The sequence below is a fragment of the Columba livia genome, chromosome 3 (assembly GCF_036013475.1).
Source record: "Columba livia isolate bColLiv1 breed racing homer chromosome 3, bColLiv1.pat.W.v2, whole genome shotgun sequence".
Lineage (NCBI taxonomy): Eukaryota > Metazoa > Chordata > Aves > Columbiformes > Columbidae > Columba > Columba livia.
In genome coordinates, this window is record NC_088604.1 from 92472934 (window position 1) to 92494740 (window position 21807).

Consider the following 21807-nt stretch of genomic DNA (forward strand, 5'->3'; position numbering starts at 1 on the left):
TCAATCAGTATTTTCACTCTGCTGAGAGAGTTGTGTGTGTATAGCTTTAACTGAGCATCATTCTCTGTGCACGTTTATGTCTGCAACTGATATCTAATCTTTGCATGCTTTGTGGAAAGCTGTAACGTTCACCTTGCCTTCCTCTCATTTACCTGTTTCTTGTATCCCAGATGTATCTGAGTTCAGCAGATGGACTTGGCCTTTTATTTACAGAGCATCACTTTTCTGTGCTTCTGAGCAAACTGCAAATATCCCTCCAGTTCCATGTAAAAGAGATCTCGAGAAGCAGAGCACTAGTCCAGGCTCTGGTAAAGCCAGCTTCCCTCAGCATACAGGAGTTATGAAAATTATTTACTTCACTCTCTCTGGATGTGCTTCTGTGCATTTGTGTGTGTTTTCCTTAGAACTCTTTGTCCCTTCTTTGAAGCGTGGAGCCAAGGAGCGAGTACCAGGATGCTCTTCAATGTGAGGAGTTTGGCGTTGTTTTTAATATAGCATTATGATGTGTTTACTCACCAAAGCTGCTTTTCTTACAGTAGGCATAGGAAAGGACCTTCTGGTCACTTAAGAAAGATTAATTTTTGTTGTTGATCTAAATGAATAACTCTTAAGTACAAAATTTCAAGAAATTTTTTTACTTTTAGTAACAGTAATCAGTGGCATGGTGATGCAGTTAAAATTAGTAGCAGCGATCTGACTGTGAAAAGCATGCTGCCAATGTCTACCTTTTAAGCTGAGTAGATGGGGAAAGCTTTTTCTGAATTTATGCTATCCTCTAAGCCTAACTCATTTCTGTGACAGAAAAATCACATCAGGCTTCAATTAAATGACTATATGTCTCCCATCTCACCTTGGATTAAAAAAAGTGCTACCATCCTGTGAGACAGAAATCACTAATACTTGAGAAAAGTGGTTTTGAGAGCATTTCTAAGAGAAAATATTGACTTTTAAAAGCTGCATTGTAATATTCACTTACTGAGGTTGTCTCTTGAAATGTATTTTTTACTTCCTTTTTGTATTGAAGCCATCTATTGTAAAGATTTTTGTAGTAAATAAATAGAACATTGTCATTCATTATTTCATTAATCTTAGGCAAATAACAGATTATCAGTTTTATGGAGTTAAAAGTAAACTAAAATGTAACCTTTTTAAAACAAAAACCTGCTCACTTGCCACAGAAGAATTTTGGATGAAATGCAGCTGTTGAACAGTTGCTTAAAATAAATTGCATACTTTAAACCCACCAAGAAGATATATGAGGATTCAAAACTGTGTCACAAATCCTGACCTACTGAGAAAGAATGCTTAATGAAAAGACTACTGTACGTTTCACTGTATCCTTTGCAAGGAGGGTGAAATTCAGGTCAACAGGATAGAAAGCTTCCAGGACTCAGGAAACCTGAACAATCGATCACTGAGTAAACATTATTGCAGATACTTATGGAGAGTAATTGATCTTGAACGCAATAATAGGCTTTATAAAAGGATTTAAATAAGTTGTAATGATTCCATATCTACCCTGGTGTAATAGATTGACAGTAATTACATATGCATTTGTGAATGACTCTCCGATTACATTAATATATAATTCTTTTATTTCATTGACCCTGAAGTTTCAACCCAGACTTTTGAGGTGCAAAGGTTAATTTAAAATAGGGGGGATGAGTTATTGGATGTTATAGCAGCTTGTCTCAGCAAGAATGAAATACTGAGGTTTTATAATAAAAATACAGAATGTTCTTGTTTGTGACAAAATTGAGGTTGAACTAATCATAGACTAATAGCTTGCAGTTGCTGTATATTTTTTTGTAAAACTATCCACTGCTTTCACATTTGGAAGCTTCACATTGTTTCAAAACACAAACAAATGCTCCCACACAAATGAGGTAGCTAAGCTCACAGTTATTGACTAGGACATGTTTTTTTATCCTTATATGTATGTTAAAAGGAAGGAATGCCATCATCTTGGACCTCTGGACAAAAACGTTTTTCTGCTTGCAGTGGCAAGTGACATTTGAATACCACTGCAAATGAAAGAAATTGGAATAGTTTTTTCTTCTCCCACCATAATAATTCCTGGCAGGCTCTCGCACTGCATTTGGCAGAACTCTGTATGTTCATTTTTACTCTTTCTCTATCTGCAGCCATTAAGCTTTTGCTTTATGGAGTGGCTCTTACATAGAGCAATGCAAAGGGAGAACATTTTAATACACGATTGTCTGAACACAGAAGTTGGCAGGCTGCCCCTGAAGCAGGCGCAATACTTGAAACTATTTATAATAAAATTTATTATGTAGTTGACAAGATTTCTAGCTGCTCTTTCGGTGTGCACATATGATTTGGGCCATAACGATTGCTTTAGGTCTATTCCGTTACTGGTGGGAGGCAGGTAACCTAATTAAGAAGTTAGCACTAACTCTGGGCTTTTTTAGGGCTGGCAGCTGATGTAGCCCTTGCATAGACACCATGTAGAGAAATAGTTGGAAGGCTGCTCTATTGTTTTTGCCCCCACTGTTGAGAGCGAGCACTTTTTCAGTCTTTAGTCTGAAAATATTTAGCCTTAAAGCTATTATCAGTATTCCGGAGTGAAAATTCTCTCCTTTTTTAATCCCTGTGAAAAATTGTATCACTTGCTGTAGAAAGTACTGGTAAAAATAAAATTACATGATGTGTACGTGTGTGGAAAATAGTCCTAATTTTTAATTTGTCCATTTGGAATTAAGAGAGATTTGAGACAGAAGTAGACAGCTAAGTATGCTCGCAAGCTCATGAGAGTACATCTGCTCATTAGCCATTAGGAAACAAAATATTTTAATACAATTCTTTATTTTCTATGAAGATCAGAGACAGAGACGTACATGAGCCATGCAAGCAACTCTCATGGAGGCTTTTCCCCCCCACACACTGTCATTGTACATCATTGCTGACAGGCAAAAATACTTAACTCTCTGGTGGGTTTGTCTTGTTAAATATCCAAAGTATGGAATGAATTGAGACCACCGAACAGTTAAAATGCTTTTCTTACAAACTGGCAGAAAATGTCCAAATGACAGGACAGGATTTGAGTAAATATGCTTTCTGGAACCTTCTTTATTTCTCATTGCATTTGAAGGTGAGGTTCATCTACATTAAAGGACCACCTAGGCCATCCTGTCCCCTCAAGCTTTAAAATTTTACATGGATTTACTGCATGGCAGCACAATATGTTACTGTCATTCCAAGTATTGCAGTAATGTTTTGTTCTTAATTGACAACTTGAAGCTTTGCGTCTATTGGGTGTATAATTCTTGTGGTGATTTTCTAGTAGAGGGCCATATCATCCTGATCTTAATACCCCATTTAATATTGAACAGGGTTTGGGTTTTGTTTCACATTTTACTTAGACTAGCATATTTTAAGGATGATATCTCAAATATTTCCTGTTAGACCCTTCTGATTACTTTTGAGAAATCTGATTTTCTGTTTTTGCCTTGCATGCCACCATGTAATTTATTTTGGATTTGCTTGAGGAAAAGTGAAGCATACCTTAATAACTGGAGAAGTGAGAATGCATTACCTGTTGTCAGTCTAAAAACACACAGTTTCTAGCCATTTCTACAATGTGCTTTGAGCATTAAAACAGTTTTAGATGATACCTCTGTTAGTGTAAAATAGTTTCATATAAAAATTCTTTCAAAATGTATTGATTTAATTTTTAAGGGGAAAATGTCAGGTTTTGCTGCCTCTGTCTGGTCCCCGATAGCAGAGCTTCCACTCCCGCAGAGCCCTCGTGATTTCAATAATAACTCTGCTTGCATTGTAAAGGTTGGGCCATGCAGATCAAATCACCAGAACAGAGCGTCATTGCCCCCTAAAAACATCTGTCGCAGCATCCTAGTAGCATAACAAAGTGGGTTTGCCTGTACAAGAGACAGTAGATGCCAATCTTGACTGAATTTGTGCCTAGAGAGAACGTGGACAACTCTTGTCTTTTCACTACTGTTCTCTTCTCTTTCATTTTGATTTTGGAAAATTCTGGAGTAAAATTGCAGCTTTAGTGGGGATCCCACAGGTTGGCTATCCTGCTGGCGTGGCCAGAAGAGCTGTCTCCCTTAAATCGTATAACTGCCTGTTAGCTGATCTTCGCGCTTCGATATTGTAATATTAGGCCTGGTCCAGGAAAGCACTTAAATGTCTGTGTAACTTTATGCATGTGAGTAGTTTTGCTGGTTCCAGTGGGAATACAGACATGCATCTGTGCTGAAGTGCTTTGCTGGATCAGGTCCTACGCCTCCGCTGGAAGCCTCCGAGGGATATGACGGCATTGTCAACTTCGCTATTATGACAAGAAGAGTCTAAATTTTACTTTTAATTGAAGGTTCCCATGAGAAGGTTATGCTTGGAAAATTCCTGTATCAACCTATCCGTGTAGTTATCTATTTTTAAAAGATGTAATGAAAGGAGATGTGGACAGTGAAAGATATTTGCTTTCAGCTTATCTAAAATGTAACTTGTGAAATGGGTTTTGCCATTAGGTGGAACTAAATTAAAATTCTCTAAAACATTGTATAGCTATTAAACAAATTGAGTTTAAGAAAGCTTGCTGAAAGACAAGTTTAGTACCTATACATAGAGATAAATACATTCAGAAGAAATACGTAGTTTTAAATGTTTCCTGGTTTGGATCGGTCCTTCCATTGTTTTGTTTTTTTTTATCTACTTTTGTTTGTGAGGTGACCGGTGATATGTACAACTAGAGTTTCAAATTAATTAATACAGATGATTGTTGTAGGCAGGCATTTCTGTAGTAAGCAATAGCCAATGTACTTACACTGGTTATCCTTTTGTAATTATATATATTTTTTATTATTATTTATTTATTTATTTATTTATTTTTACAAGAAGGTGTATGTGATGGCCTTTGAATTCAGAACTTCTCTATCAGGGAGACAGGCGTATCAGATGTCACTAGCACAGTGCTTTCCGAGCCTAGCTTGCAAACTGCCATTGTCAGCGTGTGTTTAAATGGATAATAATGGATATGAAGTCTTGCATGACCGAGCAGTGAACTTCATGTTAACTATACATTTAGCACTGCAGATCTTTAAAAGTGAAATCTCAACTGCTCTATTTGATTGATAAACTTTGCACCTGTGGTTTGAGAAGCCTACATAGCTAATAAAGAAGTGGTAGGCCTATCTACTATTTTGGCTTCAAGTATCAATGTTTAGTCAAGTCCTTTTCCAAAATGCTATGAGGTCTTTAACACCCTGCAGTAGTGGCTGTTGCTGTTTAAATTAGGGCTGCAAAGATGATTAAGGAACTGAAGCGTCTTTCGTACAAGGAGAAACCAAGAGAGCTGGGAGTGTTCAGCCTGGAGAAGAGGAGGTTTGGAAAGATCTTACGAAGGTGTGTAGATGGGAGGGAATGAAGAAGAGAGAGCCAGACCCTTCTCAGTAGTGCCCATTGTCAGGACAAGAGGCAATGGGCACAAATTGAAATGCGAGAAACTACATCTGACCACAGGAAAACACACTTTTACTGTCAGGCTGGTCAAACACTGGAATGGATTGTCTGGACAGGTTGTAGAGTCTCCATCCATGGATGTTTTCCAAACCCAAGTGGACGTGATCTTAGGCAACCTGCTCTAGCTGACCGTGCTTCAACAGGGGAGTTGGACAAGATGATGTCTGTCCTCAAGAGATCTGTCCAATCTAAACAACACTGTGATTCTGTAAAGGTGCTGACATTTATAGATGTATCTGTCTCATATATGTATATGATAATCATGTTTGTGATTTTATACGTATTTGTGTGTATGAAGTCAGCCGTTGACCACTGTAAATAGTTCTAATTTTCATGTTGAAACTTTATGTAGATATTGTTGACCAAACCACCATGCATATACATGTTTACTCCTGACTCCTGTCTAGTCTTCCTGTGATCCTCTCTTGTTTTTCTTGAAAATGAATTCAAATGTAAAGTAAATTTTAGGAAATGTGTCTTGGAATGAGTAGTGCCAGCTGTGGGGGTGCTTTTGGAGCCAGCTAATAAAGGATCACAGCTTTCTTCAGTGCCACCTCATTTCTCTCATACTTGCTCACAAAGGCATGTGGTAGGAAAGGCAGCCTTAGCAGTAAGACCAGCCCTTGGTTTTTTTTGTTGATTTCCTTTTTTTTTTTTTTTTTTTTTTCCCAATTGTTGTGAGTTGTTTTGGGTTTTGTGGGTTTTTTTTTTTTTGGTTGGGTTTAGTTTTGGTTTTGTTGTGGGGTTTTCTGTTTGTTTTTGAAAGACCTTTGGTCCTTTTTTTTCCTGGAAAGACCTTTGCAATGCTTCTAGACGCTCCTGTTCTTCATCAGTGTTTCCTTCACTAGGAAGGTAGAATGCATGTTCTAGGAGCTCCTAAATCAACCAGCCTGTCTCTACTTTATTCAGGAGAAAAAAAGTTTATGAATGTAATGCTAGTAGAGTGGAACTCTTCTAGCTCAGTATGCATGAGACAGAGCACTGCTGCAAATACTGAGCAAAACTCAGTGTCTGCACAATTAGACCACGGTTGAGAGTTTACAAATTGACATTTTGCAAATAAGTATTTGTTCTGAGATGTTAAGTAAAGGATTTATCAATAAATATAAGCTTCAAAAATTCAAAGTTGGTTCAGCATATGGATTTACGAGACCAAAGGTTCTTCCAGTGTGCTCTTAATGACACCAGAAATGTTAGAAATGCATTTTTTTTTTTCTCCTAAGCATGGTTACAATGATGACAGATTGCAAACGGATGTGTTTTGGTATGCAGTTTAGATTAGTAAAGTCCAAGAACCATTTTCAAAGTGAACATTGAATTTTATGGTTGACTTATATAAATATATAATACATAAGTACATAATATATACCTTGGGAAATACTATATTAGATAAGTCTGTGAACAGTCATTTCATTTATTTCTAAATGTTTGTTTCTACATATCTGTGATTTAAGGTTAAAGAATGTTTCAGAGTTTAATTTTAAATGTTACATATTAGTATGGATACAAGGCAAAAATGAAGTGTGTACAGTTATATTTGTTAACTCTGTAGCCAGAAAAAAAAATAATGTCTTGATTACAGCTTGAAGTCTCCTTGTGTCTTTGCTTGAAGTATTCAATCAAAAAGTTTGGTTAATATACATTTTGTGTCCTGTGTCTAACAGTGAAAAAGGATTTTGCTATATTATAGATTATTTCCAGGTCAAAAAAAAAAAAAGAGGGATTAAATGTAAAAGACTTTAAAAAATAGCAAAAGCAATAACATGATTCCAATTTTCAGATAAAACCCATAGTTGTTTTCTAATTCTATTTTTCAGTTTCCATAGCTAGACGCGTCCAAGACCCATTAGCTGAGCTAGTGAAAATTGAGCCCAAACACATAGGAGTTGGAATGTATCAGGTAAGATAATACGTATCATTTCATCTAAGTAATCTATCATGATATAGAGAAACACCAAAGTGCTGCTTCATAATTGTCAACTAGTTACATCTCCTTTAAAAGACATTTGTAGAGCTGATAGAATGGTAGTAAATACTTGGAAGTCATAGACTGCCTCTTTTTTTAATCTCTACTTTTAACGATTGTGATTGAGGCTCTGAAATGGCTGTAGCCAGATTTGTAGCCTATTAAAACCATCAAATCAGACAGGTAACCTGATCTGTAAAGCTTTCTCTTTTTTTTTTTTGTATTGTTACCGCAATGGGGTTTTAGCTCTTTGTGTAAAATACAATGAGATATTGATCCTCCATTTAGAAGCCGTTAATTGGTACTATTATGTGCATTCCTTCTTAGAAGTTTGTAATAAAAGCATTTGTTTTGAAGTTTTTCATTTACTACAGCTGAGTTGGAATATGTTTGACAATTCTTATTTTTATACATTTTTGTAGGTTATTTCTGAGAAGTAGCTTTTACCTTTAAAGTGTCTTTACAAAGTGAGTGGTATTGAGAAGTGGTACATAAGTTATTGTCATTTTATAGCATATTGGCATCCATTCAGGAAAGCATTTATGCATGTGCTTAAGTCCCACCAAATAGAGAAGTAAAAAAAATGGAAACTTCAGCATGTGCTTTTCTCTGTATTTTTGAAACTATAGAATGTGACTAAATCTGAAAGGCTGGAACAGAAGTCAGAATAGAAAGCATAGAACAGTCTGGATCTGTACTTTCAGGCTAGCACAGAAGAAAGTGGGATAGAATACAATTAGTGGCATAGAATCCTTTACTACCACTGCTAAAGCTGGTGTGACAAAGAAAGGTGCTATGAAGAATGTCAAAGAAGTGTATATCCTGTTTTATTGTTTAGCAAACTGAGGTCAACATTTTAGTTAAGGTAGTGCTCAGTGCTTGTATTCCCACAGACTGCAAAATGTACTCATGTTGCTTGCTAACTGCAAAACTTATCAGTAAAACTAACTTACATAATTAATCTTTCAGTGTGAACTATACCATAGTTTTTGAGGAAAATCAGTTTGAAGGGCTGAAATACTGTAGATTTCTTTAATTTCACTAAAAACGTGCCTTAATGATGACAGCTGCAAAACAGGGGGTGGTCATCTGGCAAAAAAGGAGCTTCAGTCTGAAGCGTACTTCTTCCTTACTTGTAGAGACCCATTGCTTTTATTTATAACAATAACAACCGTAACCACTATAATGAAAAGTAGTACAAATATTTGTTGATCCTTGCTGTAAGGAAAAACGTATTTAACAACAACAAAATATTGTCATCACTTCATGAAGAAGCGTTGGTTGCTTTTTTTTAAACAAAATTTTTAAAAATCAATTCCAAAATGGGTTTGTTTTACTATCTGAAGTGTACCGTGAATTTGTAAGTATTAGAAACTTGCATTGCTGTGGCTAGAGGGTATTCCTTTAGATGCACGCTGTCTGCTGTGGCCCACATGCACATTGTATAAACATGCATCTAAAGCAAAAAGGCACGGACCTGGTGGTGATTGTATGGTTTTGGGAGCATGATGTTGTCAGGCGAATGTTGCAATGAATGTATTGCAGCGGTTCACCTCAGTGACTGAGGCTGGCATCATCTACCTTGCACTGAAACAGACCTGGGTAAGTACCACTTTCTTGGCCCTTGCAGGGGAGCTTCTTGATCCACTAGATCGACTTTTACAAGTCAACAGCAAACTACATTATTTGTTCATGTCCAAATTGGTTATATGAAAAGTTTTGGAGAAATAATTCCTAAAAGCCTGGTAAAGGTAGACCTCAAAAATTGTTTTTTACCATCTGTCTGTATTTTTAAGTTTTGTCATGGTTTGCTTAAATCCTCTGAGGGAGAGAGACCTCCTGTCAGAATTCTGCACCGCAGGAGCTGTAAGGTGCTCATTCAAAGAGAAATTTCTGAGGTATTAGAGTTTTAAGTGACACTACTGAAAGCAAATTTGCACTCTTGAAAGCCGACTCAGAACCTCTGCTGCCTTCTCGGGGTAAGCACTGTCTCATGGAAAGGGAGGAGAAGAGAAATTCAGCTGTTGAGGCTGATCTTCCTTCAGAGAGAGCCGTCACTTGCTGGCACCTCAGAGGGCAGGCATGGGAAAAGCTGTGGCGTCATACGGGGAATCCCAGAGTAACAGCTGATGTCAGCCTTCAGATGAGGAGTGTATCAGGTACAGGATTTTATATTATCCCAGTCAATTTGAAAAATTTTGTTATGCTTTAATTTATAACCCATTTGCTAGCTGCAGCTTTTTAGTAAGTTCTGGGGTGAAATATGCAAAGTGTAGTAGAGATCAACACTGTAACAAGCTTCTTACAGAGAAAGTTACTTTCTTGGCCCACTGTAAGTATAAACCTAGCATTTAGGTATTACCTCTCCTTTCTTAAACACCTTGAAATGGATATTTAGGGATCTGACGAATCCAGGTTTTGGCTTTTTTGTCCTGAAGGACTGACAGCGATTAGTCCCGCACCCAGCGTCCACTTCTTCAGCCTGAGGTTGTGTGCTGCCAACTCATGGCGCTGGAAGCCGTATAATAGCAAGAGCAGGATGGTGGTTTCGTGAGGGATGCTTGCATGCTCATTGTGTATTGATCAAAGTGTGAGCTCCACAAAGGAGTGGTCCTACCTTTTCTGCTACTCCTGCCCAAGTGCACTGGTCCCTTTTCTGGTGCTGCTGATGGCTACATGATGTCCCAGGTTGGCATAAGGCAGGAGCAGCAATGCATAGCTTGGGGAAGGAGTTATCCCCTTGGGCAGGAGCTGCTGCTGTCAGCAATGACACCAGAGCTACAGGAAGATGAAGTGGCTAAGTGTTAAATCTGCTGCTCAAAATATGAGCTTTCTCAGTCTGTGGAGTGCGTGGCCCGTGAAGAGGACTGGCTGAAGTGGCTCCATCTTCTGTAGTCTCTGCTTCCATGGGATTTTGGATTGCTCCACCTGGCCTCTTGGTACTTCATGTGCGTGTTTGTGAGAATATTGGTGTTTTCTAGTTTTTCTAGTGCAAATTTTCCAAGGAAAACTGCTCATTTGGGTATGGATACTCTGGGTATGGAAATACAACTTTATGGGTAACAGGAGGTATCTGGAAATTGAGGGGGGAAAATGATTGAAACTTGTACTTGACCACCTACTTTTATTCCAATTTGAAGTTATGATTCTGAGTTTGTGCACTACCAAGAAAATCAGGTTTGTCAGAGAAAAATAAACAGGACCAAAATCTAGCAGGTATTTCCTTAGACTAAGAGAAGCACAACCTAATTTATTAGGGCCTCTCTCAGACCAAAATTCCAGTTGCCTAAAGGTCCTTTTCATCTTTAATAGTTTTCTCATTAGGAAAATTGTTTGTTCCTCCCAGACAGGAACCTAGCCAAAATTAATTTATCACCTTCAGCCCATATTACTATGATTTCTTCTGTAGTTGAACGTGAAAATGATGCCCAGACTCTGCTTGATACAGAATATATTTGCCTTGCCACCTCTCCATGCCACTTTAAAGCTGAATTCCAGTTTGGGAAGAAATAGCTAGTGGCTCAAGTCTTTACTACAGTGCAAACTAAGTTTTACCTGATGAATCACCACTACGGTTGTAATGATCTTGAGAGATGTAAGATCTTGAAAGCTGCTTCACAAATTGTGGGCTTCTGTATTCCATCCCATCTCTGAATGAACTCACTGGGATCTGAAAGACAGGGACATGCGGGACAGTATTTCACAGTGCTCTTAGCTCTGCTCCTCACTGAAGGAAATTTAAACCTCTCCTGTGAACCTGTACGCTCCTGGAAAGAGACTGTTGTTGCAGAATTTTTCCGCTTCATGCTGTAAGGAATTGCTTGCTTTGGAATTTGTGGAAAAAGGAGAGGAATACTCGAAAGTTTTAAAGCATACAAAGGGATGGGGTGTGATGTTTCTACCTATGAAATTTTGTTGAGGGCAGGCAAAAAAAATAGTGTCTTGTCAGTAGGGAAAAGGTGTGTGTTTTTTTTGTTGGTTTTTTTTTAGAGTGTATATGTAGGTGGGTGAATATGTTTGTGCTTAATGCAGGATTTTTATCACCCAGCAGCTTAGGGAATACTTACTTATCATGTAGTAGTGCTAAAACATTAGTTCTGTGAGGAAAGCAAGTGAAAAACATGTGAGTTTTGCCCAACATAATTTTTAGGGTAAACTAAGTGATTTTCATTTTTAAAAGTAAAGCCCTGTGAATCAAGCCATCTGACATCCATGGGAGCAAAGTCTTTGCAGACAGCTTTGTCAGGGAGACCTAATCACCCTGTAATGTTTTTTGGATGCTTCCCCTCAATCCCCATGCCCTCCTTCTCCTGGAAATGAGGTGGGTGTGCAAAGCTTAAGATTCCTTTCCAGATAAGATATACCTCTGGCAAGTTCGTGCAATTTAATCTTCAGCAGCAGTTTTGCTGGCTGCCAGGGATGGCTTATGTCCTGTAACTTGGCAAAGTCTCGTTGATATGTCTACCTGAAGAGAAATCAACTGTCAGCAAAGCACAATGAACTTTGACTAGTCTATTATGGCTGGTTAAAACAAAACAAAGGGGTATAGAAAGAAGGTAACAGTTGTGTTATTAATGATTTTAGCTAGTACATCTCCCAGAAAATGTCCTGGCTTGGCGAAGTGCCATGCTGCGCCTTTAAGGCAATGAAAGCAAATGCGTGCGTATTTACAAAGAGTGCAGGGGCAAAGCGTTGTCACCGCATCCGCACATCACTCGGGACGCTGCCCATGGGCTGCCTCTCTTTGCACTGCTGTCACCAAAAATGCACTGTTAGACAGCATTTGAAAACTTGTCAGAGATGTGCCTTTGGAAGCAACCTGAACTGCAGGTAAATTTTAGACATTATTGCTAATAATATCCCCCTCTTGCACCGCTGCTGTTTATTATTTAAGAGTTTATATCTGTGTATGTGGGGTTTAATAGAGCTGCTGAGGTTTTAGCAAACTTCAGGAGAAATGTTAGTATATACTGAGGTGGGATTATGTAAGGGTGTTGATAGGAAGCAGCTGCTGGACAGATTTGCCCTCCCTTGTCAGTTTGTTACCAATTGCATAATTACCATCTCTCTTGGCAGAAGTTTGTTATGAGGTTTTTTGTTGCCCTGTGACAGCAACAGACTTGGTGCAAACTCTCTCATGTGATTTGTGCGCTAATTGGACTAAAATTATACATGTTAGTGTACACAAAAAATACGTGTAAAGGTTACTTCCAGGCTACCACGAAAGTGGCAGGTAGGAACTCCTGAGCAGAATTGCCCAAGCACAGGGTACTCTTTGTGCAGAACGTTTTAATATTTCAGTTTGATTTTTTTGTGTGTGTGCGTGTGCCGTGAACGTAGTTGGGCAGAGCTTGTTCAGACATGGGTGAGCTGAGTTTCGATGCAGCCAGGTGGATTTAAACCCTTGTGAGACGCTGTTCTGGTGTGGGAGCCAAGTGGCCAGAGGAGCACAGAGGGAGTTGCGAGGCTGGGATCCCGTAAATCCACTTGATACGGCTGCCACATACACTTGGAAATGCTTGGTAGACTAAAAGCGGAAAGAGGATGATAAAGTCTGTCTTTTGAAAAGTATTTTGACTGAACAGCTTCTGAAATGTGTGAAATGCTGTTGAGCTTCCTGTTTATATTTCAAGTATTTAATAACCTTAGGCAAAAATACACAATTTAAGCAATGAAAAGTTGTTCAGCTGCTTTCAGCTAGGTTTCATTGAGATTTTAATAACTTGAGTTCCTTGCATTTTTGAAACATTCTTAAAAATACTATAGTAGAAACCAGCCAGGGAGCCACAGATTACTCTTTGCATTACTTATATCCATGATGGGATATTTGTGTTCATAGAACTTGCGTTTTGGGCTCAAACACTCATATTTTATGTGAAGTAAGTTAATCTTTAAGGCTCTGTGTTATGAAGTCTAGTCAGATTTTAATGTAAATATTATAATGATAAAATTGATTAACCTGTGACCATAGTAAAAGCATCTCTGTAGTGTCCAAAGTCAGGTAAAAGTGGCAGTGGGGATGTGAATCACTTGCTTTCAATGTATGTGTGGGGTCAATTTAAACATCATGAATGTAAATATTATTTGTTAGTGGAATTCCGTACTCACTGCTTGCAGTGCAGCAGTCATCTGTTGCATCTGTTGTTTTGGTTTCATGAATTAACAGTATATTCATTTGGATCACAAGGAAGAATACTAATATTATTGTACTTTTGAGTGATTCTGTGTGAGTTCATAGCACAGCAGCTGTTGACTTGATATCCAGAAGTCTGGGATTGGAAATAAATTCATACTCACCTTCAGCAGAAGACCGTAAGTGGCAATTAGAATTCTGAAGATATTTTAAACTCGTACATCTTTTGTTAATATGTGTGGTTCTATTCGAAGATATCATCTAAAAAAATAACTTGATATGTTTCACAGTGCAAGACAAAATAATTATTCTTACTTAGTTTGTACAAATACCAAATTATGGAATGCTGCAAGAACTTCCATAGGTTCACTTGGGCTATGGTTTTATTTTTCTCAGTAACTGTTTACTTATAAAATGTGAGTAACCAATAAAAATCCTACATTTCATGTTTACCTTGGGATGCGGAGTTAGTGTACATATTAGTTTAAATGCTGGATCTGTGATCAAATTTTTTCTCTCTTTCTTAACGTAAAATGAACTTAAATTACTGTAGTATGAATTTAAATTGCTGTTGTTCTTCCTCATAATAATCCTGTGACAGGTTATGTCATACAATAGTTACCACTGAAAATTATAGTCTCTTTTCAATGAGAGAATATAACATGCAAGATCTCTGTTGCTTTGTAATTTGTTGCTTTTTAGATTTTTATCTTACTAATAACACTTTTTCTAACAAACAGTTCTGAAAAAAACATTTTAGAAACTAAAATCGTGATTCGCTAGACAGTGTTTAATATCCATGACCTTTATTTTTGGATCAGGAACATAAATATACACTTTTTTCTGTGTCAGTCATTGTCTAAGATTTCATCTTTCTTCTGCTTTCCATTACATACCATGAATTATATGAAATTAATTTAATCGCTACTCCAAACAGAAATTAAATGTGCCCTAATCCACAGTTACGTTGTTTGCTTTTACAACTGTAAGTCATAAGTAATTAATTTTCCTTGGAAAATTAATTCACTTACCATTCCCAGTAGCATCATATGTTGACACAGGGTTATAGATAGTTTAATATTTTTGTTCAGCATGTTGGCCTCAACTTTGGAAGACCTTAAAGCAAAACAAATTCAAATTTACTCAACTGCATATAATTCAGGGTTATTTAAAGTGAATGTTGTCTTTATTGCTGTCAACCAGCTGACAATGATGATTTCTGAAATTATATGCAGTCTTCCAAAAATCTAAAGTCTATGGAGAGATGTGATATTTAATTAAAAAGAAAAAAAAAAAAGAATTGTTTAATGTCGGACATTTGAATAACATGGCCACTGGAATGCCATCAGTAGTAGAAAAATTTAGTTCCTCAGAGAACATAGCTATATATTACAAAGCCTTAGATTAGAGGCAACATTTTTCAACGTGCCTCTCGTTGCTTGAGAGTCCGGGACGTGATCCATTATTCCTGTTGCACTTGGAAATTTCAGAGTTGGCTTAATTTGGAACATTGTTTTGTTTCCTATCTTGTCATGCCCAGGCAGGCAGGCCGTTGCTGGCGTGGGTGGCCTGACTGTCCCTCAGCACTGGCACTGCGCACTGTGGGCCCGAAGCCTTCCATAGCTTTTAATTCTAATCTTTCAAGTTTGCCACGAGGACCTTTTTTGTTGTGAGTTTTTTTTTTTTTCTTTTTTCTTTTTTTTTTATTCTGTGCAGCTCCATAAAACACGGTGTTTATTACTTCAGTTTATTTTTATTTATTTAAGTCTCCCGGGTGAAACTCCAGTGACGGCAGCGTTGCAGTTCAAACAAGCAAGGCTCGTTTTATAAATGTCCCTTTGTGGGTTGGTGGCTGCGTTTTGCCTGAATGCAGGGGGTCGGTGTCACTGGCGTTTAATTTAGAATTTTGGGGGTGGAAAGTAGAAATTGACATTTAATTCCAGTGTAAAGTTACTGCTAGGTCAGGCATAAAAATATTATTGCATTAGCAATCACAGGAAGAAAATAAACTATGAGTGCATTGACAATATACAGTGGTATGGCAGACTTGTGTAAAATAGAGCAGTAGATGAAAGAAAATACTTTTTCAGATGCTTTTTTCACCACAACATGTTTTTATTAAGTAGAGAGTGTACAGAAAAGTATTCTACTAATAGAATTAGGTCCTACTAATAGTGCCAGCAAAGGTAAATTCATCTGTTCATAGCAAAATTGTATATAGAGGAATATTATCACACATACATACATGTGTTTATATGCAACATCGATGAATGCGTTTACAGAGATGCCCATTAAATTCTCTCTTACTTTCAAATTCAGTTATTTTGAGCTTCCCGGTTCTACATAAGACACTTAATGTCATTGCATGTGTCTTTGAACATAACAGGTCTTGGTAGGTATTGCTACCTGTTCCATTATTATGGCTTAATTACTTTCAAAAGGCTTCACAATAATATTTGAAAATACAAAATCACCTGTAAACAAAATGTCAGTGTGAAGAACTGAGGTTGGCCCCATATTTCTTGACAGTCCCATACATTACTGAAGCTGCATCCTACCTACCCCACCAGGCTGTTCATGTCTTCCTTAAGTGGGCTGCCAGCTTTAACAAAGTAAAACAACTTGTGCCGAGCCTGCAAAAGTTAATTTCTTCATTTTCACCTAATCTTTGATATGATGTGCCTTCCATCTTGAGAAAACGAGAAGCAAACACCAGCTCTATCCTTTTATGATCCTTTTTTTGCAGAAGCTTGTGCTGATTGCCCATAGCAGCAGCAGGGTCAGCGTACCCAGTCCTGGTGTATCGGCATTTTCTTTACAGTTACCGTTCTGTGGTGCTGTTATCTGTGTAATGTATGCAAAAAGGGTGTTGTGTATAAAATATGTTGGGAGCCAACCAAAAACTGTTACTGTTCTTATAAATTTCTTGGCAGTGGAACTCTTGTCTTTCTTTGGGGAATATTCCCATTTGTTTTATGATGACAGTGATTGTCTAAATTTGCAAGAAAGATTAAGTTAAAATAATTATTGTTTAAAAAAAAAAACAAACCTGCAGAAACTATTTCTTCAGGCAAAATGTAAATTTTGAGCTCAACTGTAGTTTTGGATTAGATAATTTAGAGTTGGCACTAATTCTGAAAGAAACATTGAGCTGTGAAGTACAATAGGAAAAAGCCCAAGAAGCATCAACAAATGAGTACAGTGTCTCCTAATGTAAGTGCCTGGCTATTTGGAGGCCACCAAGAAGTCTACAGTGATTGACGTGCGTTCTGGCAAAGCTCTCCCCCTTCCACCCCCCGCAACAGCGTTGAAGTCAGTCAAAGTGTATAGACAAAGCTGAGTGAATACCAGTTTCCCCAGTACAGGGGCTATTTTTTCAGGAAGTCTAACTCAAACCAGATGTTTTGCTTAGACCTAGAGTTTGTTGCTGCCAAGCATCTCATCAGAGGTCAGAGTTCTGGGCTCAGGGCCCTGCTAGAATTCTTTCACAAATTGCTATTCGGTGAGGTTTTAATCCTAATGGAAAGAATAATGTGCTTGTAAAATCTGCAGTTATTACAAACACAGTATACATATTGTGGACTTCAAATGACTACATATTTCATTCCCATAAACAGGGAATGCAGATGAATGCAGTGTGTAATAGTTCTAGACATTCAAACTTAAACCAAGTATATAGTTTATACTACTGTTAACCATTTGCATTCTTAACACTCCTGTAAAATGAAAAGCAATCTTGACTAACAATTGGCAGCTCAAAACAAAACGAAAAAACCTCCAGCACGTTCTGACTTGTAAGCTGTTTCCTGAAGTAAATATGCTTTTGAGAATGTTCAAAAAACCACTCTCTGCTTGCTAAGGCGCTAGATTTGATGCAGTTTGTTTCTTTATTTTTTTTTTTTTTTCCTGTCTCAGTTTTTAAATAGTTTGGTAGCAACATTTTATGGTCAAGTTAATCTTATTTCAAGTGTTTCTTCATACAGCTAATTATTTATCGCCAAAACCTCAGAGTAGATTTTATGGATCCCAGCTTAAATGCTGGTGATACAAAGTGATAAGGACAAGAACTAGTGATGAAAAGTTTCACTATATTTTTGTATGCTTTTTTGGGGCATTATTGATAAACTTCTGCTGTGAAGTTTGAGCATAAGGAAAAAACCTCAGGTAGCTTTGTTACGGTGCTGCAGCCTGCAGCTGGGGAAATGCAGCTTGGTATAGTATGAAGATGGAGATTTTTGGATATCAGAAGTTAATGTATGCTATAGAAAACACTGCTACAGTGTGAAATTGGGTGGTGTAACTGATACCTCAGTACAGTTAGGCTATAGTGATGAGTTATTTGAGTTTTATGTCGTGTAGCATCTTAGTTTGCAGTAAACACTGCTGAAGAATCCTATCTGCTGTTTTCCAACTTGATAACTCTTTGAACTTGTAAGTAATAATTACGTTTAATTATATTTAATGTAACTGTGATGCTTCATCTCATTCCAATTGGTGAAATTTACTGGATTCATAAATGTGTTTTCACTTTGGTGAAAAGTGCATCTTAAGGAAAAGGTGGTGTCACTCAAAAGAGCTAATGCTATCCCATTCATATGGTGATCATAGTGATAGTCATGCTGAGAAGGAGGTAAATATGTGAAAGGCAGTATGTCTACATTAATACTCTAAACTTTGGGACATGCTGAGGTGTTCGTCTATGGTGCAATAATTTATTTTTTTTTTTCCTATTACTTGTTTATTACAAGAAAACTGCATAAGGAATGTTGATTCTACAGTACAGGTGTTACCTTCCTGTGGGGTAAACCAAAACAAACCGAGCAAAAAAACCCAACACTTTTAGTACAACTCTTCTGTAAGCCTCCCTAATGGCTAAATTTGTTTCACAGCACTGAATGTGGAGATTTATGAAATAAATCACTGCTACATCAGCCAAGCTGTTGAATAAGTAATTGATGAAGCTGGTATTTGGACAGAAAACTTATTTTCAGAGACAGTATGCATTTTTCTGAGAATGGGAAAATTAGGTTTGTTCCTGCTGTATTATCCAGAAAAGAGGATGTGGCCAAAGTGATATTGGTAAACTTCTTTTCCATTGTAGTATACACTTGTAGAAATACTATTTTCCCCTTGGTTTATTGAGTAAATGTGGCTTACATTTGGATGTACGTAACTGAATTAGATAACTTGAGTTCTTTCAGTGGGTAGATTATAAATTCTAACTTTGTTCTACTAGAATCTGTGTTTTGATCAACTTGAGCCTGTTGTGTTTTTTTGTTTAATAAACACCTGAAACCCCATAAAGACACACTACTTTTATTGCAAATTGGATGATCTTGGTACAAGCTGCTGCCTGAAGGTGAGAAAGCGAATATTAAACATGGATTGAAATTAATACGTACAACCTAATCATTCAGATGTAATAAGCAAAAGTGGAGACAAGTTGCAATCTTATAAGAGAAGCTTTTTCATATTAATGAGTTTCCATTTGCCCATAATTCTGTCATTTGTAACTTGAATCATTCATCACCCCTGCAAATGGTTCTTTCAAGACGTTATTTGCAATTTTGTCTTATGTTTTTGTCCTTGATGTTGTGAAAATGACCATCTACTGTTACAGGAATGAAAAGAGATCTCATTCAAACATCTTTTGTGTTTCCACTTTCAGTGAAAAATGTTTTTCAAACCTGCAGCTGGTTATTTCTGCAGGAGTTCCCACTTATATTCAGGTTTGATTGACATTTTGAAATGGCAGCTTTTCATGAAAAGCTGTTAACTTGTAGAATTTGGTTATGGTACTAAGACAGACTGACTTTGTTCTACTGTTGGGGCCTGTCCAACCTAAACACAACCCTGCATCTGAATTTAATAGTGCTACTCAGCACAGGGAGCGCAAGCTTTTTTCTTTTTTCTATTTTTTTTTCTTTATTTTTTTTAAGACTGGTGCTTCTGATGTGTTTTTGAACCTGACCTGCTAGGTACTCATCCTGATATCTTTTCTGTCAATAATTGAATTAATTGGCATTCTTCATCTTTCTCCCTCTCCTGGGCTAGCAGGTTGTACTAGGTAGCTCTTCCACAATTGGAGCGATAGAATATATTTTCATTTCACTGGATGAAAATAAGTGGAAATTGTTTTTTAATTACTGTACAAATACTACAGTTTCGGTCTTAAGATAAAAATTACTGTCTGCGGACTGTACTACTATTTTTATTTGAAGTTTTGAGTGTGTGGGCAAGCTTATGGTATTAACAAATCATCTGGGCAATAATTACTGATTTAATTTCTAGTCAAAAACTGAGAAAGCGGTGCATAACATAATTATTCTGCCCTTGTCCTTACCGACTTGGTCTTTAATATTGTGCCAGAATGTTGAAAATCGGAAAGGGAGACATTATGCAAAATCAGTTACCCTCTGTGTTTCTTGCCAAGTTTCTAAATAAGGATATGAAAGTACCCATATACATTAGCTGACAGGAAGAGAAGTATTTTTAACTTTGAAACAGATTATTATTTACATAAGAGAATTTAAAAAAAAAGTAGACACCTAAGCATCCTGGCATCCATAAGCAATGTCTACTATTGTTTTACTCAAGTGTGAGAAGTAAAACATGGGAAATAGTTGGGTTTTTCCACAGGTTTTTCCACTGTCCTGTAAGAGCAAATTTGTACAATGTGTATGAGGGGGCATTTTAATCTTGTTTTGTAAGAAGGTGGGTAATAGTGTTGATTACAAGTGATAGTACATTGTTGTGCTGATTGATTAAAAAACTTATTTCCTGCATACCATACTTAGAATTTCCAATTAACTTAGCTGGCTAATTACTTAAATTAAAAAAAAAAAAAAAAAAACACTATAGTGATACACAGATTGATATGCAACCCCATGCCACTGTAGTTTGTTTAGGATGCTGAGATGGTAATGTAAAATACGTTGTACTTGTGCTGTCTCTGCCAATGTCTCTTGCCATTTGTGATATGGCACTGGTATAGCCACTTGTTGGTTAATATTAAAAACCATGTGTGTTCTTGCTGAGAAATAAAATATGATTTGAATGAATGCTTGCAAGCTTCATGTGAGCTTTCAGAGCAAAAGCATCCTATTTGCCACCCAGATGTTACTGTTAAAAACTAATACAGGCCACCGCCGTTCTTCCAAGCAAAGACAGAGTACTTGGGTAGAAGCTTTTTGCTGTACCCTTAAGGTCACTGTGAAATACTAGCCCAATTGAATTAAGTGGCAAACTGCCCACTGACTTTAAATGGAGCCAGGATTTTGCCCTTTAACTCTACCAAGCCCTAAGGGCAGGCAGATTTCATTCTTAAACAGAGCAAATGTGGCACTGTTTCAAGGGAGAGCTGAGGTGCTCTGAAGTTTGACCCAAACTGTGCAGAACGCAGAGGGCAGCATGGGGACCTTGAACTGCTCTTGGAAGGACAAGGGGTACAGGTAAATGGCTACTGTCCGGTTGGATGCAGTGGAAGGCAGTTACCATATCAAAATGCTGTTTTCCATCTCATTTTCTATAGGAAAACATTCTTTTTGTGTGCTTGTTGATTGCGAGTGAACATTCTTTGTTTAAAAATGGGCAGGAAAATACAGAGAGTAGGAGAGACTAACAATGTTCCATTGCTTCGCACTGTTCCTGTGCTGAGTAAAACTGGTTGGATTTTTCTTATTACTCTCTCAGCAAGAGGACTAAACAATTAAAATGGATACTTTATTTCTTTTTATTTTTTTATTACATATGTAATGGTAACTTTTTCTGGTATTCTTTCTTTAGCATTCTGTGGTAAATTTTCAGTGATGAGTATGGCTATTTTTTATTTAAAGAAGGACCTGCTAAGACAGACTTTTTATGAGTAAATTAATGACTGAAACATTAGAACAATTTGCTGTCACAGGAATCTTGGTTTGCAAAATTAAACTTCAAAGAAAAATATTTATTTCAACCAGTAAGCGTACATTTAGGGTTTTCAAACTGACTTGTTTTACAGGAGCAAACATAATATTAATTTGCAATGGTGTAAGTACTGTATGTTATTATTATGGAGAAAAATTAAATTTTTTTTGTGAGCCTGGACTACTTCCGACATATTTATCTGGGCAGAAGAATTAAACATCCTTAAAACATTTATTTTTTTTCTCTAATTCACTTAATTTACCATACTTTATTTCAATTTTACTTCATCAACTTGCAT

At 37.1% G+C, this 21807-nt stretch overlaps 1 protein-coding gene across 2 annotated transcripts in view; it reads left to right on the plus strand.

Moving 5' to 3' along the window:
* Positions 1-21807, plus strand: part of SRBD1 (S1 RNA binding domain 1) — a 130716-nt gene that overhangs the window by 70887 nt on the left and 38022 nt on the right. For both annotated transcript variants that reach the window (XM_065058195.1, XM_065058196.1), the window contains exon 18: positions 7323-7405. In XM_065058195.1, the coding sequence (XP_064914267.1) occupies positions 7323-7405 (83 nt within the window). The remainder of the gene's footprint in view (positions 1-7322; positions 7406-21807) is intronic.